Here is a 27256-nt window from a genome sequence, read left to right as displayed (position 1 = left end):
GGGGGGGGGGGGAGGCAAATGGGTTGATTAAAATGCACTGCCCTTGTACTCTTGGGTAATTGCAGTTTAATTATACTTAGACCAGTGGTTTTATCATGTTAAATTTGGGGAAAAGTCACAAGATGAGTCATGGAAAAAAGTTTTGATAAAATTGTGGAGACTCAGGACATCTGTGATTTTTTTTTTCCCCTTGCCTCACTCCTTCCCTTCTTTCCTGACCCACCCTTCTCTGCCTGCCAGCAGGGCCCTCTGCGGGAGCCCTGTAGAAAGTTCCCTTCCACCCTCAGCATCTCCTCCTCAGCCGGGGGCACTGCCGGAGCAGGCCACCAACTAAGCTGCACAGTCAGTGACCTCTTCCCTGCATCCTCTGGTGGAAAAGCTGGAGCCCGGCTCCTGTGGACTTAGCCCAGGAAGCCGCAGAAACACACGACAGAGGAAACCAGTGCTGTGCTCCAGACCACGGAGCTTCCAGCTCCTGTAGAAGAACCTGGAATCTGCTGCTTTTCTTCATAAAATCAGGCTCTGGCTTCCAAGTCTGTTGCCTCAGAAGGACTGGGGTGTTCCCTTGCTTATGGGGTCTTATTGCAAAGTCACCAATGTTCTGCCCTCTCATTGCCTCTCAGAGGTTGAACCTTTAAAGAGTGAGGATCAGAACATCCCTAAAGTTGTGGAGGACAAAAAAGAGATTCTGACATCATGTTCAGAGGATGGCCAAGAGGGAAACCAGAATCATAGTCTTTGAAAACAGCAAGAAGCACACCTATTCTGCAATGGCAAGATTATCTTAAAAAAAAAATTAACAACATGTTAAAGCTTTAAAGTGCTTTCACATAACTTAGAATTGAAATGCTGAGCATTCCTACTGTCACAGGATTCCCAAAAACTATCCCGCTGGCTGTTTTTCTTCTTCATGAACTATTACCCTTGATTATAGAAGCATCAATGTGGACTTGAAGACCTGCTCACTTACAGACAGGGAGAAGCTACAGGCCCCAAGTTTCAAGAAATCTGTGAACATGTTCAAAGTGTCTTTGGAGCACATGTCAACGTAGGTCTGATTTAACTTCAAGGTTGATAAAAATGGAGGCCTAAAATACTGATTTGGTCAGGACACATGGCCAGTGGGTCTGGATATCTCAAACTCTTTCCAGTACAGTAGAGCCTTGTAGGTTCTGTGGGATCCTTGTTCTATGGAATGCTCAGGCTGGCTTGAACAAGTTTCTCTCATGTAGCATTTCTTGAACTCTCTGAAATGCCAATGCACATGGCAACTCTCCACAAGAGGGATGATATTAAACAAATAGTGAACATATTTGACAAGGGAGTACTTAGCACAGTGATTAAAAAAAAAAAAAAAACAATAATGGTTTTTCAAAGTGTGGTCCCCAGACCCAAAGCGTCAGCCTCACCTGGGAACTTGCCACACATCAGACTTTTGTGGAGTCAGTGGAGGGAGGGGCCCAAAACATGAATCTTTGATGAGGACCACGTGATGCTGGTGTTTCTGAGGCAGCCTATTTCCACAGAGAAGCCACTTTGGTAAACACTGAAATAGAAGCGGCTGTGTGGCACTGACCTTAGGGTATTTGGTTCCAGAAACAAAAGGAAAATCAGGAGGATAGGCTCTTCCTGAGGCAGCTGGTTTTCCACTTAGGAAAGGGTGATGTTAATTGTGGTTGTGATGGATCCAAACTACTTCTCAGAAGTTGGAGAAACCCATTTGTGCCTGCCTCACTGCAACTAATCAAATTTTCCCAAAAAGGCCAAGGTGTAATACCTCAGCTCTGATTCTCTGATGTGTAGCCCTTCTCTGGCACCTGGTGGAAAAGTCAAGATCCTACCAACCACTGGTGATTTACTATTTCACAGATTTCCCTTCCTTCCTTCCTTCCTTCCTTTCTTTCTTTCTTTTTTCTTTTTCTTTTCTTTTCTTTTTTTTTTTTTGGTAAGGGGTGCAGAGAAGGTGATCAGATGTTAGGCATCTGTTGTCACAGAAATAATGAAATATGGATGAATTAAGTGCCACAAGAACAGAATAGAGGACCTGACAAGGTCTGTAACATTTGTGAGAGGAAAAAAAGAAAGACAACAGGGGGAAGGAAGGGAGGAAGGGAAAGGAAAAGAAAAGGAAGGAAGGAAGAAGGGGAGTGGGAGGGAGGGAGGGAGGGAGGGAAGAATGGATAAACTTTAAGGTTCAGGAGCTGCATGGTCCCACTGGTTGATCCTGTGCATAGACCAGATTGTCCCCTGACCACTTTCTCAGAGGGACCATGACTCACGGGCAACTAAGCAGCACTGTTTTGTGCACAACTGGCCTCAGCTGTCCACATAGCCAATGTGACCAGTGAACATGGCCAAATTCGCCCAAACCATGAGCTCTACTTTGATGGTAAATCTGTCCAAAGCAAGGTTTATATTTCTTTCCCAACAATGCTTTGTGTTAACCAAAATTCTGGTAATCCAGTATGAGGCATGTCTTTTCCCAGAAGTTGCTCAAATGCCAAAGAAGGCAAAGAGAATTAGTAGAAGTAGGATAAATAGTTCCACAGGTAAGTAACTGAGGATTAAGTGAATATGTTCTAAAGATGTTAAGATTTGATTTTGATTGGTCCTGAGGACACTTTCATGATAATATTCTGAACAAATCATCCTTGAATACTTTTTCTGACCTGGAAGCCAGCCTAGCTAACATCTGTCGAAGCTTCCTAAAAATAAATATCACATATATTCCATTACCTGAGTTGTGAAGGAAAACATTGGGGAAGCCCTCAGACTTTTGACTTATGCAATAATCACCTGTAACAACAGAAAGATTATCTCCTACTCAGTACAGATCATAGTCCCGAAATCCACCTCGGCATTTTGACTAAAGCCTTTGAAGGTTTTAGTCTGGGCACACTGTAGCCATGATAGGGACTGCTACCTGAAGTCCAGGAAAAATTATAACCATACAGAATTGGCTTAATTTCCCATCCCAGATTTGGCACTGAAATCCCAGCAGCCTCTGTTTCTTGGGCATATTTGTAGTGAAGGGAATGAGAAAAAGAATGAGAACCACTGCATTCAAGCTCTATGAGCACTTTACATATGCATTTTCATGCCGTCAGTGACATCTTCTGACATAAGTGATTACTATTGCATTTTACAGATGAGAAGTCTGAGGCTCATAATGTTAGGTGACTTCACCAAGCACACCACTGATACTCCCAGTCTCCTGCCACACACACAATACACACAACATACCTGCTTGTGTTAGGGTGAAAAACACTTATCATACTTTATTATAAGAACCTGAGTTTTCTGAGTGATGGCTTTTGTATCCCAATGGTGCTTGTGGCTAGTGACCAATACCTATGTGCTGGGTATGGTTTATCTTCAGTCATTCTGCCTCCTTCATGAATTTGAAAGCTTCTGAAGAAGAAAAAGGCCATTGAAACTCTCTGAAGACACTTCTCACCTCAGAGGTAGAGGCACTTGGGTTCTCCTTGCCTCCGCTAAACCAAGTAATGTCATCTTGCTGGGTAAGGACATTCTGTCACTCATTCCAATAATTCTTCATGGAGCTTCTTCCGTGCATAAGGCAGTGGGGTTGAAAATGACTGGTGGGGCTGGCAGAGCCCTGTGATATAACATGGCTCATCATCCCAAGGACAGATGCAGTAAATATCAAAACTTGAGACAGGAAGTTGAAAGTGCCATGAGAAGGACTAAAAAGCATCACAGAATTCTGGGGAGGGGGGGTGCCAAGACTGCATCAGTGAAGGGCACCAGAGAAGGCTTCGAGGAGCTGGTGTTTGACATGGGCTTTCATGAATGGCTTAAATAGATTCCATCAAGGCTGAGGGAAGCTGGAACACTTTGCAAGAGGAGATGGCTGTCTGAGCAGGCACAGTGAGGAGGTGAAGCTATGAATGGGTTTAGGGCAGGAGGGCATATTCTATTTTCCTGGAGCAGGAAAGTCATGAAGGACGAGAGAAAACTGGAAAATTAAGCTGGGGTCAGATCATGAGGAATACTCAGCTAATTTTGAGTAGCCACACCCGATGCTATTTCTACTGTGTACTTGATCCCAAAAGAGCTTAGGACCCATCATGGAACCTAACTTTCCCCATATGACCAGCAGTTCCCTCACTAGAACGCAGCCTTGGCACCTGGCCCACCCAGCACAGCACCTGGGACACATTAAGCCTGACATAAACATTTGTTGGATTGAATTGGGAGGACATCATGGAAACATTCCCAGTGGTGGAAGCTGGGGGTAGAAGGAGGGTTTATGGCAAAGCTTTCCTTAAAGATCCAACATTTAAACAAATAATAGTCATGACAGCCTATATACCAGTGACCAATCTGTCCTTCCGCCAAAACTCCCATGACACCCAGAAATAGCGGTGCAGCAATGTCTTGAATCCCAAGGTTAGTCCACAGCACTGGCCTCACCAGTGGGCCCTCTTCAAGGCAGCTGTCAAACAGTATTCCTGTACTGGAGTCTAATGTAAGCTCCAAATACATTCTCACTCCACAAATGTTCATTTTACTCCAGGAAGGCTGCAGTCACCACATCTAGGCATGGGAGGAAATGTCTCCCAGCAGGAGGATGTCACTCACAGAATGCTAGAGATGGGAGGATTGTCCCATGCCTGGTTTGGAACTACAAGTATGCAATGGGTGAGCAGGACAGACATGGTGGATCACCTGTCTTTGGTGGCATTATAAAATATATATTGACATCCAGCTGCCTTTCGTTCTGAGGTTCTGGGGCAAGCCAAACTAACTGCAGCCATGTCTGCAGAACACAGAATAATCTGGAGCTGAGATTGGAGAGTCTATGGAAGTCTGAGGGAGGACTATTAAAAGCCCACGACAGAGTGGGTACAGTCGAGATATTTTCATGTTATTTGTGGAGGTCAACTATGGCTTGATGGGGTTTTTTGCAAAGTTTCTATAAGATACAATTTTTAAGTAAATTATATTAAAACACACATGGACCATACAAAAATAAAAGAAGGAGCAGTCTGAAATAGTGGGAAACACAGGAATTTTCTAGTAGAAAGCCCCATATAGAAAGACTGGGTCTGCAACTTCCTTGCTTTGTGACTTTCAACTGAGTATTTAAACTCTTCAGTTTTAACTGCTCATTATGTAAAATGAAAACAAAAAATACCTATCTCACAGGGCTGTTGTGATGATCGGGGAATAATGTAAACAAAACTTGGAGAACACTGCCTGACAAAGAGTAGAAGCCCAGTGAATGGAAGTGAATTTCATTCTCCCCAGTTTCTAATTTCAATGTCTAATAATTTAGTATCCTATTTCCCCACACTGTCTAAATGTGTGTAAAATAGGCTTTTCACTTATCTCCATCTTGGAAACTGTGAGTTGGAAAGAAACTTCAGAGTCATATAGCCCAACCTGGATGTAATCCGAAAGGATAAATTAATATCCTTTCCTAGAATGTTCTCTTGGCACAAAGAACTCTCTCTGCACACTAAAAACAGCCCTATGTATATAGTCAGAGACAGAACCTTCTGGAGAAGGAGGACCATGGAGGGGGTTCTGAAGAAAGCCAAGAGAGATTCCCAAATACATGACTTCTCTGTGGAAGGTAAAAAAAAAAAAAAATCCAGTCCTTTGGTCAAAGCTATTACCATTTTAAAATCTACTAAATACAGGGATTGAAGCAGTAGAAGGGTTATAAATAAACAATAAATCATGCAATTATTACTGTTTGAATTTTGGCAAGATAATAAAAAGAGCAAGGGTATAATCAGGAAATAATAGAAAAGATCTGCAAGGCACCCCTGCAATTAGTGATAAACAGAACTTGGCTCAGAGTTGGAGGCCCAATATGGCTCTCATTAAAGAGCCTTGGGACCTGTTCCTGGGGCCAACGTCCGCTAGCTTGGGGAGAAGTGAGGTAACCAAAATGTCATTGCACAGCCCTCCCCTCCCCACAAACTTCAGATAATCTTTTACTACAGTATTATAACCACCTGGGCTGAAATGACTACCTTATGCCAAGTGAAGACCAATCCACAGCCTTCCGAAACTCTAATTGAGATGTTTCCTGTTCTCAGCTTTTAGACTCTTTCCTTTGTAATACCATAAACACGCACACACACACACATGCACATACACACACTCACATGCACACTCAGGTACGTGCAGACACTGTGCAGTGGGCGCCTTCACTATTTTTCCTTCCCCCTTTCCTTTCACCTTCTTTTATTAATGGTACCTCTTAAAGAGATAAATGCTCCCACACAAGTGATATCACTTAAACAGATAAATAGTCCACACTGGAAAGACACAGAGCGTATGAGGAAAAACCCTGTCTTATTAGACTGGAAACAGACACACTGTATTAATGCAAAAAAATCAGCATATGGTTCTAATAGGCTTTCTTAAAATGATTTATCAGCTGTGATTAAGCCCTCAACCAGTATGTCTATCTTCATAAATAAAGCAAAAGTGCACCTTGCTCTAAAACATATCTGCAGGATCTTATTACCCAGCCCAGCACACTGTGCTCCATTTACAATGTGGCTCTGGGGAGACAAGAATTTGTGTGCAATCACAAAGTGTGTGCTCTAGAGACACTGCCAAGATTTAGGACTCTTATCTCAGAGACAGTCTTACTAAAAGTCCATTACAATGAAGGCTTATCCCCTTTCCCTCCGCCATGGAGCTCAGGACTGCTGAAATATGAACAGGTAATTAAAAGGATATGCTTGATTTTACAGTCCACCCAGTGACACAGAATCACCAAACAGCTGTTAAGGAAGGGATCTGGCACTGGGAGCAGGTTACCCCTGCCAGGGGGTCGTAGGAAGTGAGGATCATTTAAAAAAAAATCAGACTTGGTCTCTTTCCTCTTTTCTATAAAAAGGAAAAGGGAATGCAAATATTAGTAATCCTCCTCGTTTGGACCTCCTTCTCTGGCTGGCCAATACGTCAAATGGTCACAGTGATCAATATGAAAGGAAGGAGCCTTGCAAAAGACTAAGGCTTGAGGATGAGGAAGTAAGTGCTATGACTCGGAAATAAAGGGGGAGGAACCGGGTAAACAAGTGTGAGTTCACTAAGTTGCTTAAAAACAGCCTGCGTCAACTAGTTCATACGGAGGGATGTGGCTCTGTTGAAATCATTCTTACCCTTTGATTTTAAAAAGTCAGTAAGTCCAGAGGGATGAGCTGCCTAAACCCCAGGAAACAACCACACAGCATTTTCACAGGTAAGCCATTCCTAGCACACACCAGAGCACCATTGCTCCTTCCCCTCATTGCCCACCCATTCGCAAAGGTCAGAGACATGTGTAGCCGCCTTCCACCGTCCTGCGTGAGCTTCTTGAACATCTCTCCTCACGAATATCTTCAGTTTGATTTAAGCAGAAACACAAGCTCTCAGTACTTTTTTACTACAAACCACTGTTACATGATTTGGACATCTGCTGTGGCACTGTGAGATTTTGTCAAAAGGCAATCAGATTTAAGAAGGGAAAGATGTAAAATCTCAGAAGAGAAAATAACACTTGAGTATTCCATAGATGTCATTTTTTTCCCTGAAAAATATACCAGCACAGTTTATTAGGGGTGCAGCGTGGGGTAGTTGTGGTCTGTGACTATTGCATTCAATTAGGAGAACTATCATAATGAGGTCAAAGTAGCTTCTGTCTCCAGTGGTCACAGACTACACCCCTGGCCCTGGCCAGCTGTCTTGCAATATGTGCCTCTGTTCACAAGGGGATCTGTGGGAAGGCATGTGTGTTTGAATCTGTACAAACTACAACCACTAATGGTAGAGCAAGTCCAAGTTCTCACTTTGCTGATGAACCAATCTGTCATGCCATCTTCACAGAGCTGTATTTAGATAGCAAATGTCTGTAAGTGCTGGTACTAAACGTCACTGAAGGCAATTCTAGGTCATGATCAGAATGCCTACAAGAACTTCCAAGAAATGGTCAAAGAATTACTCATAAAGCACAGATTTCCTACTTTGACTAAAACATATGCATGAATGTGTATATTCTTATAACACACACACACAAAAAAAAAAAAAAAAACACTCCAGCAGAGATCAGGGACAAGGAGGTATTTCCCTATCCTGATGTATGAGGAAGACACTGCTTTCAAGCCTGACATCACATTGTGTTATTGTCTCTGAGAATGTGGTGTTTGGATTTCTGTTCCCGGGATCCCTTTGGGACACTTCTTGAGGTCCACAAAATGTCTGAAAAGACATTTTAGGTGAGATGTTGCAGGAGTATATGAAACTAACACTCCCTACCTGGGGATCAGCTCTAACTTCCTTCAGATCTCAGTATATTTATCCAAAATACTTGTATTTATAATTTCTAGATTGTTGAAAGGCCATTTTACAGGTGAGAAAACGAAAACACATGTGACTTAGAGAACGACGGAACAGAATTCAGATTCCTTGTTCTCATGCATAACTCAGATGCCCCTCTACATCACTGCTGTTCGTTCCACACCTGGGCTGGTGGGAACAGTGCAAGAAACATTCCAGGCTGTCACTGGGTAGACCAGCAGCATGGAAAAGAGCCTTCCACACATCGTACTACAAAAGAGGCCCCCAGAATTCTGAACCATCTTGAGCATTCTCTTTCAGCACTGGGGGACCAACTGGTGGGGCTCCAAGGTAGGGTTGTCAAGCACTTTACATTCTGGAGCACTGAAACTTCCTCTCCCCAAGCTCTGGTTAGAGAGCAATGAACAGGAATGCCTGGCTCAACGTGCCCACAAATCCAGCCATAGCCTTGCATTCATAAATCCCCTGGGAAAGTTCCCAATCTTTGTGCATAACAAATCATAGCGGGAAAGCCAGGAAGGAGGTGACTTTTCTGCTAATGGTTGTGATTCAGTGGGACCGGTACTGCATCATCTGTAGTCAATCAACCTGAGAATCACACCAAACACAACCACTTTTCTTCTTTGGGGAGATGGCTGCTTGTAACATAAAGCAAGCCACAGAAAAAGGCTGCTCCCAGCACCAGCGCAGGCCAGAATTGGTCAGCACTGAAGTCAACTTTCAAAGTTTTCATATAACAGATGGTGTATTCTGCACACAACTCAAATCTCAGGGACGCCTGTGGTTGCAGCCACACCAAATCCAAAATGTGAAGTTCTCACTTCAGAAAGAAGGTGGGAATACCCTCAGTGCCAACAAATGAAGCCCAAGCCTGCCCGTGGGACATTCCCCCTTCTCCCTCTAGAACAAATACAATGACGCACTTGTGCCTTCTAGTTGAAGACCAAAATGTCATCTTACACTCTGCTCGCATCTTGCCAGTCATGAATTTATTCAGAAAAGACATGCTTAGAGGAGATGCTGAGAGTAAAATCCTTTTGAAATTTCACTTCATTCAAGAGCCAGAAAAGACATCGGGACCCATCAGATAGAACAGAGTCGCAGGCGCTAACAGACTAAGTGATAACCTTTAAGACTCCAGAAAGCAAAGAAGAAAAGAAAAACCAGTGAGGTGAAGCCTGCATCAGGTGACCCACTGAGCAGGAGGAAGGTGTCACAATGCGTGCCTACCCAAGGGACTCACTCTGACCTGAGCTTTAACCCTGCCAACCTGTAAGCCCCTCTGGTTGGCCAGAATAGCCAGTCCTAAAAAGTGAGGAATGCGGACACAGGTAATTCAGGGGAGGAAATCCACCCTTTTGCTATCAATTTTCCTAGGTTTTTGGACTTTGGTGGGAGATGGGTGAAGAACCAGGAAAGTGTCCTACACGGCTCTGATAGGAAAGTCAGCGATTGCACCACAGGTTGGAGTTGAAGGTCAACGTGCTAGAAATATGGACAGGAGGAATGCCCGGAATTCCAGTTCCTGGCCTCAGACTTATCAGTATGGAAATAACTTAACAACATACAAATGTTAAGCAAGGTTCCCAGAGTAAATCATTCCCATTCCTGCCCCTACCCACACTTAACTTTCACCTGGATTTATGAGATGATGGCGGCACAGACGATTTCTTGCAACTATTATACCATTTTCCTTTCCTCTTTTAACAATGCCAATTTCTTCTCACATCTCTGTGAGGGGCCCAGGTAAGTAACCTTGTGACAGATGCTCCCAGAGTCCAATTTTTGGTCTGATTTTTCAAATGTGAGTGCTGTTTTCTGCCTGGAACGGAAGCTTCATCTCTTAGTCATTTTATTTGAATCTGGCCCAGAAAGCAGATCTGTTTTCCTGCTTGCCTTTGGGAGCACTGATGCAAGGCCCGTGGAGAACAGCAGGAGCTTCCTCTGCATATGCAGAGGCCTCCTGTGCCCAGGTATGCAGCTGCCTCTGTGGGCCTGTCTGGTGTGTTGGAAATCCTGAGTTACTCACAGCTGGGGAAATTGGTTCCTTCAGAGGAGAGTGTCCATTTGATGGTGTGATTCCATTTGGGTTAATACCTTGAAATCCTTTTCTGGCTTGCCTGCCTCCAGAGAGGTAAGAAGGGATTTAAACAAGCTGAGGACCCAACCCAGCCTGGAATAGAAAGATCACCTTGATGAGAACATCTCCTGCTGGGAAAAGCTGCCTTTTTCATAGCCCCTAAAGCCAAGCTTCATAATTGTTTTAGTGAGGATCATTCCAGCCAAATAATTCAATTGCACTAATTTTCAGCTACAGTCAGGCCGCCTGATGGGAAGGCAGGGTAGAGCCAGTGAGCAGGCACTGCAGGCTGCTCTGAGCTGACCATGTTGCCTGTGGAGCTCCAGGGTTCCGCTGAGTTTTGGGCTACTTTTTTTCCCCCTGGTCGCTTTTTTTAGCCAACTCTGACCTTTGATCTTTTAAGATATGTTTCATGAATAGAATGTTCTAGAAACAGGACCTGGTTGACCACATGATGATGCAGTATGTAGTAAAATACAGCAGATGCTATGTTGATCAAGCTTCCAGTGCACATCCGGCACCAACTCCTCTACCTTTTAACAATGGGCTTTCCACTGAACCACAAGAGAGAAAGGAAAAGCAGCTTCAAGAAAAAAGTTGTATTTTGTTGTTTTTGTTACTTTTCAACATTTTAGTGGGTTTTTTTCTTTTTGATTAAAATGCACCCTATTTGACAATAATGCTAGGTCTTGAAAGTTACCCTAAAGACCAAGTATCTTGGCCGGACGTGGTGGCACAGGCCTGTAATCCCAGCGGCCCAGGAGGCTGAGGCAGGAGGATCACGAGTTCAAAGCCAGCCTCAGCAAAAGCAAGGCACTGAGCAACTCAATGAGACCCTGTCTCTAAATAAAATACGAAATAGGGCTGGGGGTGTGGATCAGTGGTTGAGTGTCCCTGAGTTCAATTCACAGTACCTTACCACCACCAAAAATAAAACCAAGTATCTTTCTTGAACCCTTCAGCAATAACCCCAGCAGGAAGTGGTGATGACTGAGCATGAGGTAACAAGAATGGAAAATAAAGGGAAGATCTGTGGCCTCTTTCCTGAGCACACGAAGGCAAGGAAAGGGGGGTGACAGAGCAAAGTTGAGTCCTGTAGGGAGTGAGTAAAATCTGCCTCTGACAATACCAACAGGACTCAGACATGGTGGGGTCTGTGGGCATAGCCCTCCAAGCAGCTTTGTCAGGAACAGCAGGGTGTATTCAAGGAGGAACACCAGTCCAGTGCTACTGGAGTTTAGAGGCTAATATCTGGGTGCAAGGCGAGGGCTAAGTGTATAAAGGAATTGTCTGGGTGGAGTTCAGTGCTAAGCTGCCAGAATTGCAGGTTTTCTATAGAGAAAGTGTAAACAGAAACCACCTGAGACTGAATATCTCCAAAAACCAAGGAGGCAGAGATGGGACCTTCACAGAGGTAGGAGAAAAGCCAGAACAAGTAATGCATACCACCCACCCAGTCTCCTCTGTCTCACTCCTGTGTTTCTTTGTTTTTCAAATGGGGGAAATATTACTAGTATAACTGTCTGTCATTATTCTCAGTTAACTACGGGGACCAAAATCAAATTATCATTAATAACATGTTTAAAATGTCCTATGTGAACCTGAATATGCTTCATGAATATGTAAATGCTTTGGGCATTACCACACCCAGTCATAAGTGAGCAGGAAACACTGATGCAAGTCAAGGAGAGATTCCCAAATGAATGACCAGATTTTTCTAGCAATTATTATGGTATCTATTAGACTGGATCCAACCCCTCTCACCATCTCTTCTACTCTGTAGCATCAAATAGAAACAGGAGTCAACTTAGGGGCACCTCAGGGGAGAACCCCCATCATTGGGCACAGGAATGCACAAACTTTCCAATTCTGACGGAAGCCTCTGGAAACTTTGGATCAGTTCTCAAAAGGACATCCAGTAGAGACCTCCCTCTATTTCACCACAGTATCTTCCATATGATAGAAAATATAAATAAAGCATGAGATAAATAATTTAAACAATTCATACTAAACTCAGAGAACAAGCAAACCTGCCACAGGTGAGGAGATATTCATCTACGGTTACTGCTACCATGACCTTCCCCTTTTGACTTGCCTTATAAGGCTGGCTTGAAGGCAGAGCTTCAAACTTCCAAACTTAGGCCTAGAAGGGAAGTCCTCAGTCTCAGGAGGTAAGATAATTCTTTACTGTGAAAGTCGGTTGGTAAGGATTCATCTGTCAAGGTCCAAATTATCCAAATATACAACTCTCAGAGGGAGATGATAAACCAATACCTGGTATCCACTTCATCAGTATTCCTTCAAGCTGTGGGCACAAACTCATTTGATATCAAGGGGTCACTCTGAAAGATAATACAGTATGTATTTTGCAGCTTTAGGAAACCCTAATTTTCCACTCCAAACAAACAAATAAAAAGTCCTGTGAGTTTTTTTTTTATTGTCCACTCTATTTTAAAGTCAAGGCAGAACTTAAGATCACACCCTAGTTCACCCACATATGTGGTAGTGGATAACCGTCTTTAATAATCCCTGGTATTATTAAATTAAATATTATTAATGTACTCATTATTTCTAAATCCCAGTGACCTAAAACATATGAAATAGCTTCCCGTTTATCCACTGGTTTAGTCATTCCCCTGAGTAGGATGCAAAGATCAAGCCAGATTCTCTTTCAACATCAAATTCCACCTAAGATGAGGGCATAATTCTAACCTATGAGGAGGAAGTTGAATGCTATTCACATCTACAGTGTGCTGAAATGGGAGGATAAGAGGAATCCTTCTAACACAAGCCATGGGTATTCCAGCCAGTGGGGTGGGAAAGAAATAGGTTGTCATCTCCAATATCATCGTCGAGGGGTGTTTTCTTTCAGTCATGCTGATAAAAAATGGAAAAGATCAAAAACAGTCTCATCTACTAGGATTAAGCAAACACAGTGACTTCTCAAAACCTGGATAAAACCAAGTTTAAGTTTCAGAATATTCTTTTTCTCTAGAGTTCTGGGGGAGGAAGGGATTGTTTTACACAAGTATCTTAGAAGCAACATGCTAACACAACCGGAAACATGCAGCTGTTGCAAGTTTGCTCAACTTGGCATCTTATTTCCCATCCAGCACCACTCATCCCTGCCCCACAGAATGGCCAGGCTGACTGGTGGCTCACAGGAGCAAGGCTGGTGAGAAGGCAAAGGGGCTCCCTCTCTGCACCCTCTCTCTCCAAGGAACTGGTGACATCAGGTAACAGGATTTCTAGGTTCAGAATGGAATCAGATTGAACAGCTTACTTTCTGAACCAAGGCTGACCTGGCCAGGCCCTCTTCTGTGACTCCTATGGAGCTGGGATCCAAGATCTTAAGATTGGAGCTTGTCCCTTGCTCCCATGTGCTAAACAGCCGACACCCTCTGGGGAAAAGACTGCACTTTTCATCATTTGGGCAGGAATTCTAGAGCATGGAAATGTCCTAATTTGCTATTTCTGCATCATAATGAGTCATATTCAGGTCCTATGGGAGAATAGCAACACTTAGCACTTATACAGCATGCTTTTCATCTCAGGTCTTTAACCATGTTAGGCTGTAATGTTATATTTCTCTCAGCAAGACAAAGGAGTTCATTTGTTGTCCCTTCGATTGCCCTTCCTTCCTCACAAATACACAACATCTCTTATATGTTGAAGTTATCTCCTGCTTCCTAGATGTATATTATTCAATCTCTTTTTTTAAAAAAAAAAAGGTAATTAAATATAAAAGATTGATTCACCCTTCTTTTTGTTTTCTCTTATTAAAATCCTGTTTTTCTCTCCTCTAATATGGAACACAGAATCAGCACAGATTGTCTACTCAGCGTTTCCGTAAGAGCTAGGGTTCTCTTCTTGACTTGATTCTTCAAGCTTTACAGTCTTCTGCATCATCTCTGGACACTGAAGAGCACTGAAGTCTCTGTCTTGGAGGATTCTGGAAGATTCTGTCCATCTCTATACTTAGAACTCTCTACTCCCTTTACTTCTGGCCCAGAAAAGTCTTTCCCATTCTTGTGGAATTACTACACCAGCCAGTCTCTCTTCCCCCTGAATTCCAGACTTGTACATCCATCTGCTGATCCACTATCTCCACTTTAGTTTAAAAACAAACCTCCCAATTCCGCCCCGTGCCCAACCTGCTCCTCCCATAGACCACTCCATCCTTCTAGTTGTACAAGCCAAAATTCTGGTTTCATTCTTGATTCTACTCTTCCTATTACTCCCCAGTCTAATCCATCCCCAGCAAATTCTGCTGCCTTTATCTTCATACTGAATCCAGAATCTAACAACTCCTCCATCTCTACTGTGGGATAATCTGCTCTCATCTTCAATCTAGATTCTTTTAATATCTTCTTAACTGTTGTCTCTGCCACTGCCCTCCAACAACTTACTTTCAATTCAACAGCCAACGTGATCTTTCTAAAACAATAAGGCACATCCCATCACTCCTCTGCTTAGAATTGTGCTGTGGCTCCCCATCTCACTTGGAGTAAAAGCCAAAGCTCTTTAAACGACCTGCAAGGCCCTCCTGGATCAGGTCTTGGCCTTATCGGCATCTCCCCCCTCAAAGAAGCCCCTTTGCAATGCCTACAACATGCAGCACGTCATCCAGCCTCAGGATTTTGCACTTATGTTCTCTCAACTTCTAACACTCTTCTCCCCAGTAGGCACCTGGCTCAGCCTTCTCCTCTACATCTCTGCTTACATGTCCATCAGTGAGAAATGCCCTCTCAGGCTCTCAGCCTCCCAGGGCCCCACGCTGCTGCATATAGCACTTATCACCATCTGAAATGTTAGACAGATTCTTCACTTCTTTACTCTTTGTATTGTTTATCATCTTTATTCAATGGTATGCTTATCAAATGCCTTGGACAGTGCCTGGCATATGGTGGACATCTGAAAATATTTCTTGAAAGAAAAATTAGGGAACAAAGTATCCTGTGTGTTTCAGGACATGGACTATCCTGAGTTCTTAGCCACAGGCAAGCTGAGATTTGTGATGTCTGCTAGTGAGTTACAACATGCTTTTTTTGGGGGGGGGCGGATCTTATTAAAGAGTTATGAGGCTATGAGTTTACATTCACATAAAACTTTGAGGCAATTATGGAATATGTTATCTGCTCTGTGTAACATTGATACAGATATTGGGGCTTTTTGACCTGCTGATAGCCTGTCCTTAACATATTGGGATGTTTGGGGCAAAGGGTTTCAGGATAATCTATAGAATGTGTAGAACAGGATTTTCACCAATCGGCAGTTAGATGGCTTAAACAAGGATAAATTCTCTATTTGCTCTTTAACAGGATTTTCTTCTAATCCTCCCCATATTTGTGTATAAAGTACTTAGAGATTTCAAACAAGAACGCTTTTAAACAAACTCTCCAGATAAATTAGTCCATCTTCCACTTTACAAAAAACGTGCTCATGAACCAATGCAAGTCTTTTGTTAAAGGGCTCAGAGGCAAAAAAGAAAAACCAGAAGAACTGGAGATGTCAGATTAAAAGGAAATAACCATCTGAGAGCAGAGAAGAAGGAAAAGAGCAGATAACACTCCAGGGTAGCTAATAAGCTATGTGTTGAATAAGGACTTCGTGTCTCTACTTTTTCAAGAGGCAAAAGAATAAATGAAGTAGTATGTGGAGATGGCAGTGTGCCAGAGATGTCCACATCTGGAGAAATGGTCCAGGGAATAGGTAAAAGGGTATTGTCAGATTGGGGAGCATCCCTCCTACTCTTTATTTCTGCACACCCTCCAGCTTCCAAAGAAACACTAGGTAGAATCCACCAACGGTTCATTTGGCTGTTGGATGAGTTCTGTGCTTTAGGCCTCCAGAGGATACCCTCTAGTGTAGTGATGGCCACCTGAGTAAATGAGACAAAGAAAGAGGAAGCCTCAACAGCCCAAATGCAGACCAGCTTCTAGTGCATGCAAGTGAGGCTGGGGCATGAAACTGTGGCGTCCTAAGAGGCAAACCACAGGGCATGCTGGCTGCAGGACTGCCACCCACAGACCCATCATGAATCATCCCCACAGACTATGAGAAGCATTTAAAAGAAAGAAAACACATAGTTCTACAGTTGCAATAGTCCTTTCTCAATGTTGTTTACCTAATTATTTTAATTTTTTAATGATTTGTACTTCTTCCCAACCCACAAGGCATTTACAGCAACTCACCAAACATGGTTAGCATAAAAATTTTTTTAATTAAAAATCAGGACCAGAGAAAATATGAACTAGAACTGAAAGTCTAGTACACAGAGGAAGTAAAATATGGCTCATCATAGTGTTCTAAAAAGTTCTCCAAGTTAAGCAATAAATTTGGCTTTTTGTTCACCTAGCAGTCAAAGCGAAAAGAGAAACAACCAGTTACACGACTCTCATGTCCAGGAGGAGAAAATATTTCAGTTCTTTGGGGGAAGCAAATCATTTCCTGGAATTCAGTTCTGCAAGAATTCCTCACACTGGCTTCGTATAGGAAATCATGTATAATGCAATGGAGAATATTGAAAACCACACCCCTACCGTGAGCTTCACAAAACCATTCTTGGTGAAATGTCTTTAGGAAAAGCAAGAGCATTAAAACCATTCTACCAGACATGAAGACAACATGGGCCAAGCAGACATCTTTCAATGGCTCAGTTTATCTAAGAAGCCAACTTTGATTATCTCAAGAAATGACCAAACTTAATTCCTCTAACAGTCTTCTACATCAGCGAACCTACCAAATGAACTAAATTGATTATTCAACCAGAGGAAATTTACTAGATGAGACTTTCTACTTGTCCTTTGCTATTTTCATGGCTTTTCAAAATATATTTCCATTGCAATGAGATATAGAATTATACCTTGTATTTTTATCGAGTTAATTTTTTAAAGTGCTCATAACTTTATTATTTGCCTAGTAAATGGTACTTATTATATAAGTATTTGCTTTCAAACAAGAAAAAGGCACTCTATGTCATTTAGCTGGGTAGTGGACGAGAGTGTCAAATATAAATAACAAAGTAATTATAAATAAATAAAATGAATTGAGATTTTGTACCCCTCTTATATTTATATCAATTCTTTTTCTGATTTTTTTCCCCCTAAAGCTGTACAAACTGAATACAAGCCCTGGCCTATCATGATGTAAGAATGTGACATGAAAAATCTGGTGGAGGGGGATTATTATAATTTCACAGAGAGGAAGATTCAAAGACTTTGAAACACTCAGAGAAATGTCAGTCTTTTAAAATTTCCTCTCCAGTTGGAACAGCTGAAACTTTGGAATTCATGAGTACCTAGCTGGCCCTTCCTTTCAATCATCTTTCACGTTTTAACTTTCTGTTCATGGACTGTGTCTAATTTGTTTTTCAGTACGCTGTGGACATTAGTAATGCTCTATGACAGTGACAAAAAAAATACTAAAAAGCATCCTTGTCACCTTTATCTGTGACCCCATCTTCTTTATTTCATCGTGTAAAGTGATTTTATAATCCCCACACAATGTTATGATAAAAATAGAATATATTCTAAAGGATTTCATAAAGTGAATTTCTTACATTTGTATTTATTTATTTATTCATTTATTTATTTATTTTGAGTTGTAGTTGGACACAATACCTTTATTTATTTATTTTTATGTGGTGCTGAGGATCGAACCCAGGGCCTTGCATGTGCTAAGTGAGTGCTCTACCGCTGAACCATAGCCCCAGCCTGATTTTCTTACATTTTTAAAAGATATGCTTTTTTTAAAAAAAAAATGTTTTTTAGCTGTAGATGATCATAATACCTTATTTATTTATTTATTTTTATGTGGTGCTGAGGATCGAGCCCAGGGCCTCACAAGTTAGGCAACTGCTCTACGGTTGAGCCACAACCCCAGCCCAATTTCTTACATTTTTAAGAACAAACGATCCATACTTGTAACTAACGTATTTATTTCACCAACAAGAGGTGTTCAATAATCTGACCAGGTAACATAAACAGGAAGTAATTATGAATCTGTGGAAGATTATGAAACACACACAGTTATAAGCTGGGCCCAAACCAGATAAACTCCCCTCTCCTGCGGCTGTGATTCAGCTGTTCTCTTACCCTTTGACTCTTGTCTTCTGTGCTCACCACCCACGTAAGGCTGATGCTAAATATTTAGCAAAATAAAACCACTGGTTGAAAATCAAAATAGTGAGTTTATCCACACAGCTTCAAGAATCAGGTAACTTTTTTTTTGCTTTAATTTAATATTTGATACATTTATTTTCTCATGATTTATCCAAGCTTTGGATTCTATCACAATCAGGGGCAAACACTTGCAAAGACATGAAGTATTATTTCAAGCAACTTCAATGGACTCTGTGGTGTCACTTGCTTTCCGTGTAGAAGTCTCTAGCCAGTGTTAGGGAAGCACCTCTCCAGGTATCCTCCTAAGCAAACCTACCCGCTTGCTGCTCTCCTCCTCCTGAGCCTTCCTGAACTCGTGCTCAAAGGAGCAGTCCAGCTCGCTGAAGAGGCCCACCTCCTCGCAGTTCTTCAGGAATCTCGTTGGGGTCGGAGTCTGATCTGAAAACAGAGGCCCAGTGATCATAAATGGGGCTCTTTCTCAAAAGCCAGTGGAAGCCTGAACTAAATCCATGAACACCCTCCCCTTGGCTTACTAAGATGCCTGCCATTCATCCACAACCTCCCAGTCCTTTAAATGAAATGATAGCGGACAAGCAAAGAAAACCATCAACTCCAAAGTAGGAATACAATGGATGGAAGACTGTGGTATTTGGGGACCCCCCACATCTCCCTCTGGACAACTTTACAAGACCTTGCTGCCCTCCACTTGACTGCAGTTCTTATCACTTGATTATGCATTACAATTGTGTAACTTTGTCTTTTTTTTTTTTAATTCTTCTTCTAACTGAAAGAAAATGATTTAGCTAAAATCATTCCAAAAATCTTCTGTGCCAATGTTAAGCCTGACTTCAGGAGGGCAGAAAGAAAAGAAACAAAAGACTTTCTAAAGTTTTACAGCAAACAAAAAGAAACAAACAATCATGATAGTTCCTTTTTGTTAATGGGAAAAAACTTCAGCAATTCTATCTCATTCTGAGAATCATAGAAGGATGATAAAAGGTTCCAAGTCAAACACATTCAGTTTCCATCATTTAAAAATATCATTATTAATTTTATTTTCCTTTGCTGTAGCCAAAAGAATGTTCTGAGAATGTTCTTTAAAAGGAAAAGAATTTCTTTCATATTCTTGACTTTCTAGAGAGCTTACTACTTAGAAAACTGGAGAAGTTGAAGTCATGATTTGTGGCATATTTTTGTAGCATTTGCTGTTCATGAAATATTTTCATGTGCATTTTCTGGAATCTAATCTCATAAGATCCTAGGTGGTAGGTAAGGTGGAATTGTGCCTTTATAATCACTAAGGACAGTCATCTGCCTACTGAAGTGTACTTGAGTTGACAAGAATAACAATGTGTGAACTGCCTTTGTAAGAAGACATAAAGTTCATGGAGGGAAGGATAGCCACATAATTTTTTTTTTCCAAAATGAGAAAAATTGAGACCCAGAGTGATTGAGGGTCTTGCTTCAGTTCTCCTGGGTAAATGATGGCGACACCAGGATTACAACCAAAGCCTCAGTGTTATTTCCATTGTTACATGTGTTTTCTCTACCTAAGCCTATGATGGACACTGCCAGATTGATGGTGGCATTTGTCCACCAAACCTACATGTAGCCTCAGCATCTCCTTCTACACAGTTCTTAAGCCAGCACCACCAGGCAACTGATGAGTACCCCGAATTTGAAACAAATCTGCCATTCCTACACTCTATAAATATCTATATTACAATAAATTAGAACTACATTTACTTCTCTAAATTATGTGGAGTAGTTAATCCCAGTAAATCAGTAAATATCCACAGAGCTTCAAAGACTATTTTAATATCCATGAAGCAGAAAATGGTTGGATATCTCCACTGAATCAGCTCTTCATTCACTATGAGAAAGGGACATTAAAATTCCAAAAGGTTGACTTGGATTCCAGAGCAGCAAAATTCCATCTGTATTCTTCCCTATTCTTAACCTGATCTCCAAGATATGAAGCTGTCTTGTTAGTCTGCAGAAAGCCAACCACAGATGATCATAAATTGGGCATTTATGAGATTTGGAAAAGATCGGCTTTTGTTGAGAATTATTTTATTAGCACATTAATTAACTTATTAAGATGTATACATATATATCTATGCATTATATATTTATATATAAAACTATTGCATGCTTATGGAAGTCAAAATTAATATTTGTGCAGGACTTTGTCCTTTACAAACATTTTCACTCATATTCTGTAGAATCCTTGTACTTCTATAAAGTAAACAGGGTGAATAATATTTTTTAAATTGAAAAATAAACTTCCTCACAGAAGGTCTCACAACTTGTAGCCATCTCACCACTAAGTTATCGCTTACTGTCAGACACAATTCCTTTTCAATCTAAATTCTGTGCTCTTTGCCCTCCGGGGTCCAAAGGTTCTAATGTATGTGTGTAAAAGACAATTTTGACAATCCAGATACCTATATTTGAAAACAGCATGATTCTGGAGAAGTTACTCATATTTCCTGTCCTTCGTATTTCTTATCTTTCAAAGAAAGTTCTAAAGTTTTCAGATTCTATAAATTCTAAAGTCACCCCTCTAATGGGTTAGCTCAAAAGTCACTGTCCATAGGCCAAGAAATATTTGACTATTAAAAGGACATCAAATGGGAACATCAGTAATGGTGGGAACTAGTGATAAAGTCAGAAGTAACGCTTAGATATGCAGTTTTCTGACTAGAAGATGTAAGGCAAATACAGAATAGAAATAAAAGGTGTGTGTGTGTGTGTGTGTGTGTGTGTGTGTGTGAGACAGAGAGAGAGACATAATTTTATCATGAATTGGTTAACCTAATATCTCATGGTTTTTCTGAAATAGAACCATTCTTGGAACCATTTATATCCTCCATACAATAGAGCTGCATGATAAGCCTCCCAATTCTCTAGTATCTCACAAGAATAATTCTGAGAAGACACCTCAAAACAGAACTGAAATATGAGGCCACTTGTCATCAATAGAAATTTAGCATACAGGTTTTTGTTCCTCTATGCATCTTTGGTAGAGACTGAGCACTTACAGGCCATGATTCAAGGCAGAGAGAAAATCACCCCAGCAGCCTCCATGAGACTCCTGAACTCTGAGAGGAGTCAGGAGACGGTCCATGAAATTAAATGCAGGACAGCAGGTGAGGGGCCAAGCTGTATGCAGCTGAGGGGAGTATCTCATTTGCTCCAAAGCAAAATTATTCCCAGATACCAGCACACACCTACATACACAAACAAAGGAGTTGGATGGAGGTTCAGGGATTTGGAGGACATTGCCCATCATCTTGGGCCTCTTCAGTAACAGGAAGCAAAAGCCATGGAGTGAGGGTGGTCATGGGTTGCAAAGACAGCTGCTTCCACCTCCAGAGCAGAAAGCCCAGAAGGTGGTCCTAGGATTGTCACCAAATGTGATTTTCTTTGCTGCGGCATATTTAAAAAAAAAAAAGTCCAAAAAGTCCATATCTATATTCACATTTGGCTCTTCCTAATTTTTAATTCATCTTCTTCTTGTGAATGAGCTCTCCTTTCTAGTTACGACAGGAACCAGAAAAGAGAGCTTAGCTTTTAACATATATTAGAATTCAGTACAGGATCTGTAGTTGTCTTTGATCTCACCCGGTACCAGTTCCAAGCAAGCCAGGAAATGTACAAATGTTCAAAGAGGGGGACAGCTCAATCTATCCATGGTTTAAATAAAGTGGTGGAATTTCTCAGTCCCATGAATACCTATATGAAATAACTGCTCCTACTGGAACTAGACCTGAAGTTAGTGGTTAAAATCCATGTTTATAAACCAAAATGCTTGCAAAAGTTATCTTATTGAGATCCAAGAGCACACACCAGTGACTTCTGGCATCAGAAATTTCTATATGCTGAATAATAATAGCTTATGCTTTTGTAGTAAGGAGCGTTCATTCAGTAGAGATAAAAGATGCTCCCAGGTCTTACAGGAACTGGTTTCAATAGGAATTCCAAGCTGAGATGATTGATTAAGGTTTTATGCTCACCTCCTTTTTTTTTTTTTTTTTTTTTTTTTTAGTGCTTCCATTTCAGGGAGGAATATCTGAATAAGAGAAAGGGATAACTCCGAATCTCAAACTAACCTCAAAGTTAATAACTTTTGAATTTGAACTTCACCTGACTCGAAAGGTTTCATACACCTGTATTGATGCTGCCTAAACACCTGCACATTCCCCCGCTCTCCCAGAGAGTTCGCAAATAGCACACTGGGTTCCCAGGAGACCTGAGCACCTGGTATAAGAGCCAGCAGAAAATCTTACCCACTTCTCTTCCTATACCTGGTGGTCCTGCGGGAGTCCCTTACGAATTGGACAAGAATGATTGGTACCAAATAAAAGAGGGTAAAATCCTGGCATTTGCTGCAACATGGATGGAGCTGGAGAATATTATGCAAAGTGAAATAAGTCAGGAATGGAAAATCAAACTCTGCATGTTCTCTTTTATATAGAGAAGCTGAAAAGTTCAACTCACAGAAGTAGCAAGAGAACATGGGAAGGTTGGGTGGTAAAAAGAATGGTTAACAGGATGGGGGTACAGTTGGATAGAGGGAGTAACTCCTAATGTTCTATAGCACAATAGGATAACTATGGGTGACAACAATTTGTTGTGTATCTCCAAAGATCTAGTAGAGAGGACTTTGAATGTTTCCAACACAAATAAGTGAAACATGTTTAATATGATGGACATGCCAGTTACCCTAATCTGATCATCACATGTACTACATGAATTGAAATATCACACTGTACTCCATAAATATGTAAGATTATTATGTGTCAGTTAAAAACAAAAAGTTAATTTTAAAAAAGATAAGCCTTAAAAGGGATTTTAAGATGGGCATGGTGGCACATGCCTATAATCCCAGTAGCTCTGGAAGCTGAGACAGAAGGATCGCGAGTTCAAAACCAGCCTCAGCAACAGTGAGGCACTAAGCAAATCAGTGAGACCCTATCTCTAAATAAAATACAAAATAGGGCTGGGAGTGTGGCTTAGTAGTTGAGTGTCCCTGAGTTCAATCCCCAGTACACTCCCCACCCCACCCCCCCAAAAAAAACATAATTTAAAAAATGTCTTTGCAAAGTCTGTCATATTCCAGTATTTGGTTCCTTGCTGGGTCTATTTCTTAAAATGCAAAAAGGATTGTCTTTTCTTAGAAGCTCTGGTACTAGAACAGCTAAGGAAAGAACACTTGCCATGTTGACAGCCTACTTGAGTATCTATCCAGAAGAGGGCCACAAACCTGGCTTTATGATTTAGAAATTCACCCACCAGGTACAGGGTAGGAAACACTGCACCTTCACCTTTTGTGTGTGTGTGTGTGTGTGTGTGTGTGCGTGCTTCCATTTCAGCAAGGAATATCTCAGTAAGAGAAAGGGATAACTCCAAATCTCAAACTATGCCTGAAAGTTAATAAGTTTTGACACATTATCAGTGCAACAGACAACGCATATATGGCTAAAACTACTTTAAAAAAGAAAAAAGCAGCTCTCAAAGATTTCCATCAGCTCATAGTAGCTATGGAAGCTACAAAGTAAAATTATGGGAAAGGGACATTAAAATTTTTACTACTTAGAAAACTGGAGAAGTTGAAGTCATGATTTGTGGCATATTTTTGTAGCATTTGCTGCAAGAGAAAGGGATAACTCCAAATCTCAAACTATGCCTGAAAGTTAATAATTTTCAGTTATCAACTGCTTCAGCCCAGCAAGTATGATTATTATAATGTAGTATAGCATGAGGCTAAATTCTGAAACTTGATTTAAAAAAAAAAAGTTTGATATACTCTACATTTAATAAAAAATCACTACTTATTTGGTTTCAGAACTACATTTGAGTTATATTTTCTGTTTCCTTTTCCTCATAGTAATAAAGGCTAGATAGCAAGTCATCAATTTGGGGGTGGGACATGGTGGAAGGAACCCCTTCATATACTAGAGAACAATGTTAACTTTCTAAGCAAAATTTTCTTTCTTATTGGTCTGATGGTCTCAACTATGGTATCAGAACTATGCCAAGTAATTTTATGTCTTTTGATATTTAATTAATAGTGGCTAGAAATAGTACAAAAGTCTCACTAATTCAGACCAATTATAATAAAGGCCAGTTTGCGTTCATGACCATTCTAATTACAGGATAGTTTCAAGGCATTTTTATTATTTACATGACACAGCTTTGACCAACAAAATATGGTTAAATGGAACTCCTCAAGAGAGTGGCTCAAATCAATAGTGAAAAGAACTGGAACAACTTTAGTAAATTTATTAAGAGTTATTGTTCTCAGAAAATACTGATGTTAAATTAAAAAAAAAATCTTAGGTACTTTTATATTGTTTTTAAAGTTATATTTATCTCTGTAAATTTTTAGCAAATGCCTTTTAAGAAGTATTTTAAATATTTAGTTCCTATCTGAATTTTAATCAATTCCTAAGCAAGATAGTTGATATTAGATGAATTTTTAAACACATAATCCTTTGTAAGTACTCTTAATCAGTAAAAATTTAGAGAATTCCACAGAATTTTAGAAAGGCTTCTTCTTTGAGATAAATCTGCCTTTTATTGAGTGTGAATGTACAAAGGAAGCAACGGGATTCCCTTAATAAATCTGATATCACCACTCCCTTGCATCTATCCCATGAGGCAAACCAAGGTGATATGCTTTTAAACAATAGCTGTGTGGTACTTAAAAACCACCCTGGCTAAGGTGATCCAGTGGAGAGATTGACACACACACACACGCACACACACAGAGAGAGAGAGAGAGAGAGAGAGAGAGAGACTCTTAAATTGTAAACTGGAATCCATTTATTGTGAACATGGAGAAATGGTGGGCTGAATATCCTTACAAGTACTTTTGAGCCAATCAGAAAATGCACGGCGGGCTGGGGCTATAGCTTAGTGCAAGAGCACTTGCCTAGCATGTGTGAGGCACTGGGTTCAATCCTCAGAACCACATAAAAATAAAAAAATAAAATAAAGGTACTGTGTCCATCTACAACTAAAAATGTTAAAGGAAGGAAGGAAGGAAGGAAGGAAAAGAAAAAAGAAAAGAAAATGCACAGAGAAGGGCATTTACTGTAGCACATGCCCACGTGTAATCCAGGCCTACTGTCAGCCATGAGCTACCTGGTATGCTCCAATAGCAATGAAGCCAGGATTTCAATTTACTTTAGAGAGGCTGAGCTGGTAAGGATTAATAACCCAAGATATCATGCTCACCAAGTGAACCAAGGGACCCAAGGCAAGATCTGCCCTGAATAGTAGAAGCTAAAGCTAAAGTTTTCCTCTTAGTTCCTAATTGCCTGAGTTCTCCTACAGTCTTTGTCAAGAGGGACTAGTTTTCAAGTGCAATAGAGACTGTAGGCCAATTTTTCATATATAAAAAAATATTGCAAAGCAAGGCCTCCAATGTAGTCAGGTGAATTGTTCAAAATTCTATGTTGCTTGACCAGTTAGAAACATGGATAAGAAATGGACAACTCCCATAAAGGCCAACAGCCAACTGCATTCTATTAGCCACAATAGATGAGGCAATCTGGTTGGAAAATAACTCTTTCTTTCTTGCAATGCTAATGTGTCAGAATCTCCTCCTAAAGACTTTTGACTGTTTGCTCCATTTGAAGACTATTGAATAATATAAGAAAAAGCTGTTCACAACTCAACAAGGACCTAAGTAACTTAAATTAAAAGGACTGGAGATGTAGCTAAGTGGTAACATGACCCAGGTTTAATCTCCAGTACAATTTTAAAAAGTATATAAAAATATATTCATATATTTAAATCCAAACAAATCAAAAACCAAAATATGTTCTTAGTACGTCAACAAATCTAAGTACATAGTAAGAAAATCATAGACACATATGGTCTTTGGACAAACTACTAATTCTCTCCATCTTCCTCATATGGAAAAAAAATGTGCTGAGGATTAAATAATATGTGTATGTAAAGTACAGGGCACAATTACAGGCATAAGGTAAAACTATAAATGGCAGCCATTACAGTTATCATGCTGCCCTCTGGTGCAAGCTACCTCTACCACCCTCTGTTCCATAAAGGTGCAAATGATTTAAACATTGGGAAGTAACTATATACCTTTACTGTCAGTGGAATTGTCAAGAAGAGGAGGTAAGTATGGGCTCATGGGCTCATGGGCTGTGTGTGTGTGTGTGTGTGTGTATGTGTGTGTGTGTGTGTGTGTGTGTGTCTGAGAGAGAGTGTGTGTAATATTTATTATTTATTTCCTCAATCCCTTTTTAAAAAAATATCCCAGTTGATTCTAAAAAGAATTTGGAGTTACATATGGCACCTTCCCTCTGGTTCCCCCCTTAAAATGCCCATGAATTATTAATAGGGTTTGTAGCAAAGGGCCATGACCAATGGATTTGGGCTGTTGACGTGATCATGACCAGTCTCTTGGAGACAAATGCTCCACTTCATTAAATCATGTTCTCGCTTTCTCCATGGTGAGAATTAGCTTTAGAGCCTGGAACTAGAGATGGGCCCTGATTCTAGACCTAGCCTGGGGACAGAGTTGGGCTCTGAAGGATGGTATCATCACTTGCACCAGATGATAAGTGCTGAGAAATTGGGAAGGAAAATGGTAGGAAGAAACAGTCTTTGGACTCTCCTGTGTATGCCAGCTTAAGAGACAGCCAGCTGTACCACATCTGTCCTGCAGGGCTGCTCCATCCAATCTCACTAT

At 40.9% G+C, this 27256-nt stretch overlaps 1 protein-coding gene across 7 annotated transcripts in view; it reads right to left on the bottom strand.

Moving 5' to 3' along the window:
- Positions 1 to 27256, bottom strand: part of Creb5 (cAMP responsive element binding protein 5) — a 401653-nt gene that overhangs the window by 290085 nt on the left and 84312 nt on the right. For all 7 annotated transcript variants that reach the window (XM_015490176.2, XM_048786389.1, XM_048786388.1 and 4 more), the window contains one exon: positions 18845 to 18966. In XM_015490176.2, the coding sequence (XP_015345662.2) occupies positions 18845 to 18966 (122 nt within the window). The remainder of the gene's footprint in view (positions 1 to 18844; positions 18967 to 27256) is intronic.

Source organism: Marmota marmota, unplaced genomic scaffold (assembly GCF_001458135.2).
Source record: "Marmota marmota marmota unplaced genomic scaffold, marMar, whole genome shotgun sequence".
In the NCBI taxonomy this organism is placed as follows: Eukaryota; Metazoa; Chordata; class Mammalia; order Rodentia; family Sciuridae; genus Marmota; species Marmota marmota.
Note: the sequence above shows the minus strand (reverse complement) of the source record. Positions and strands in the feature narration are given on the sequence as shown.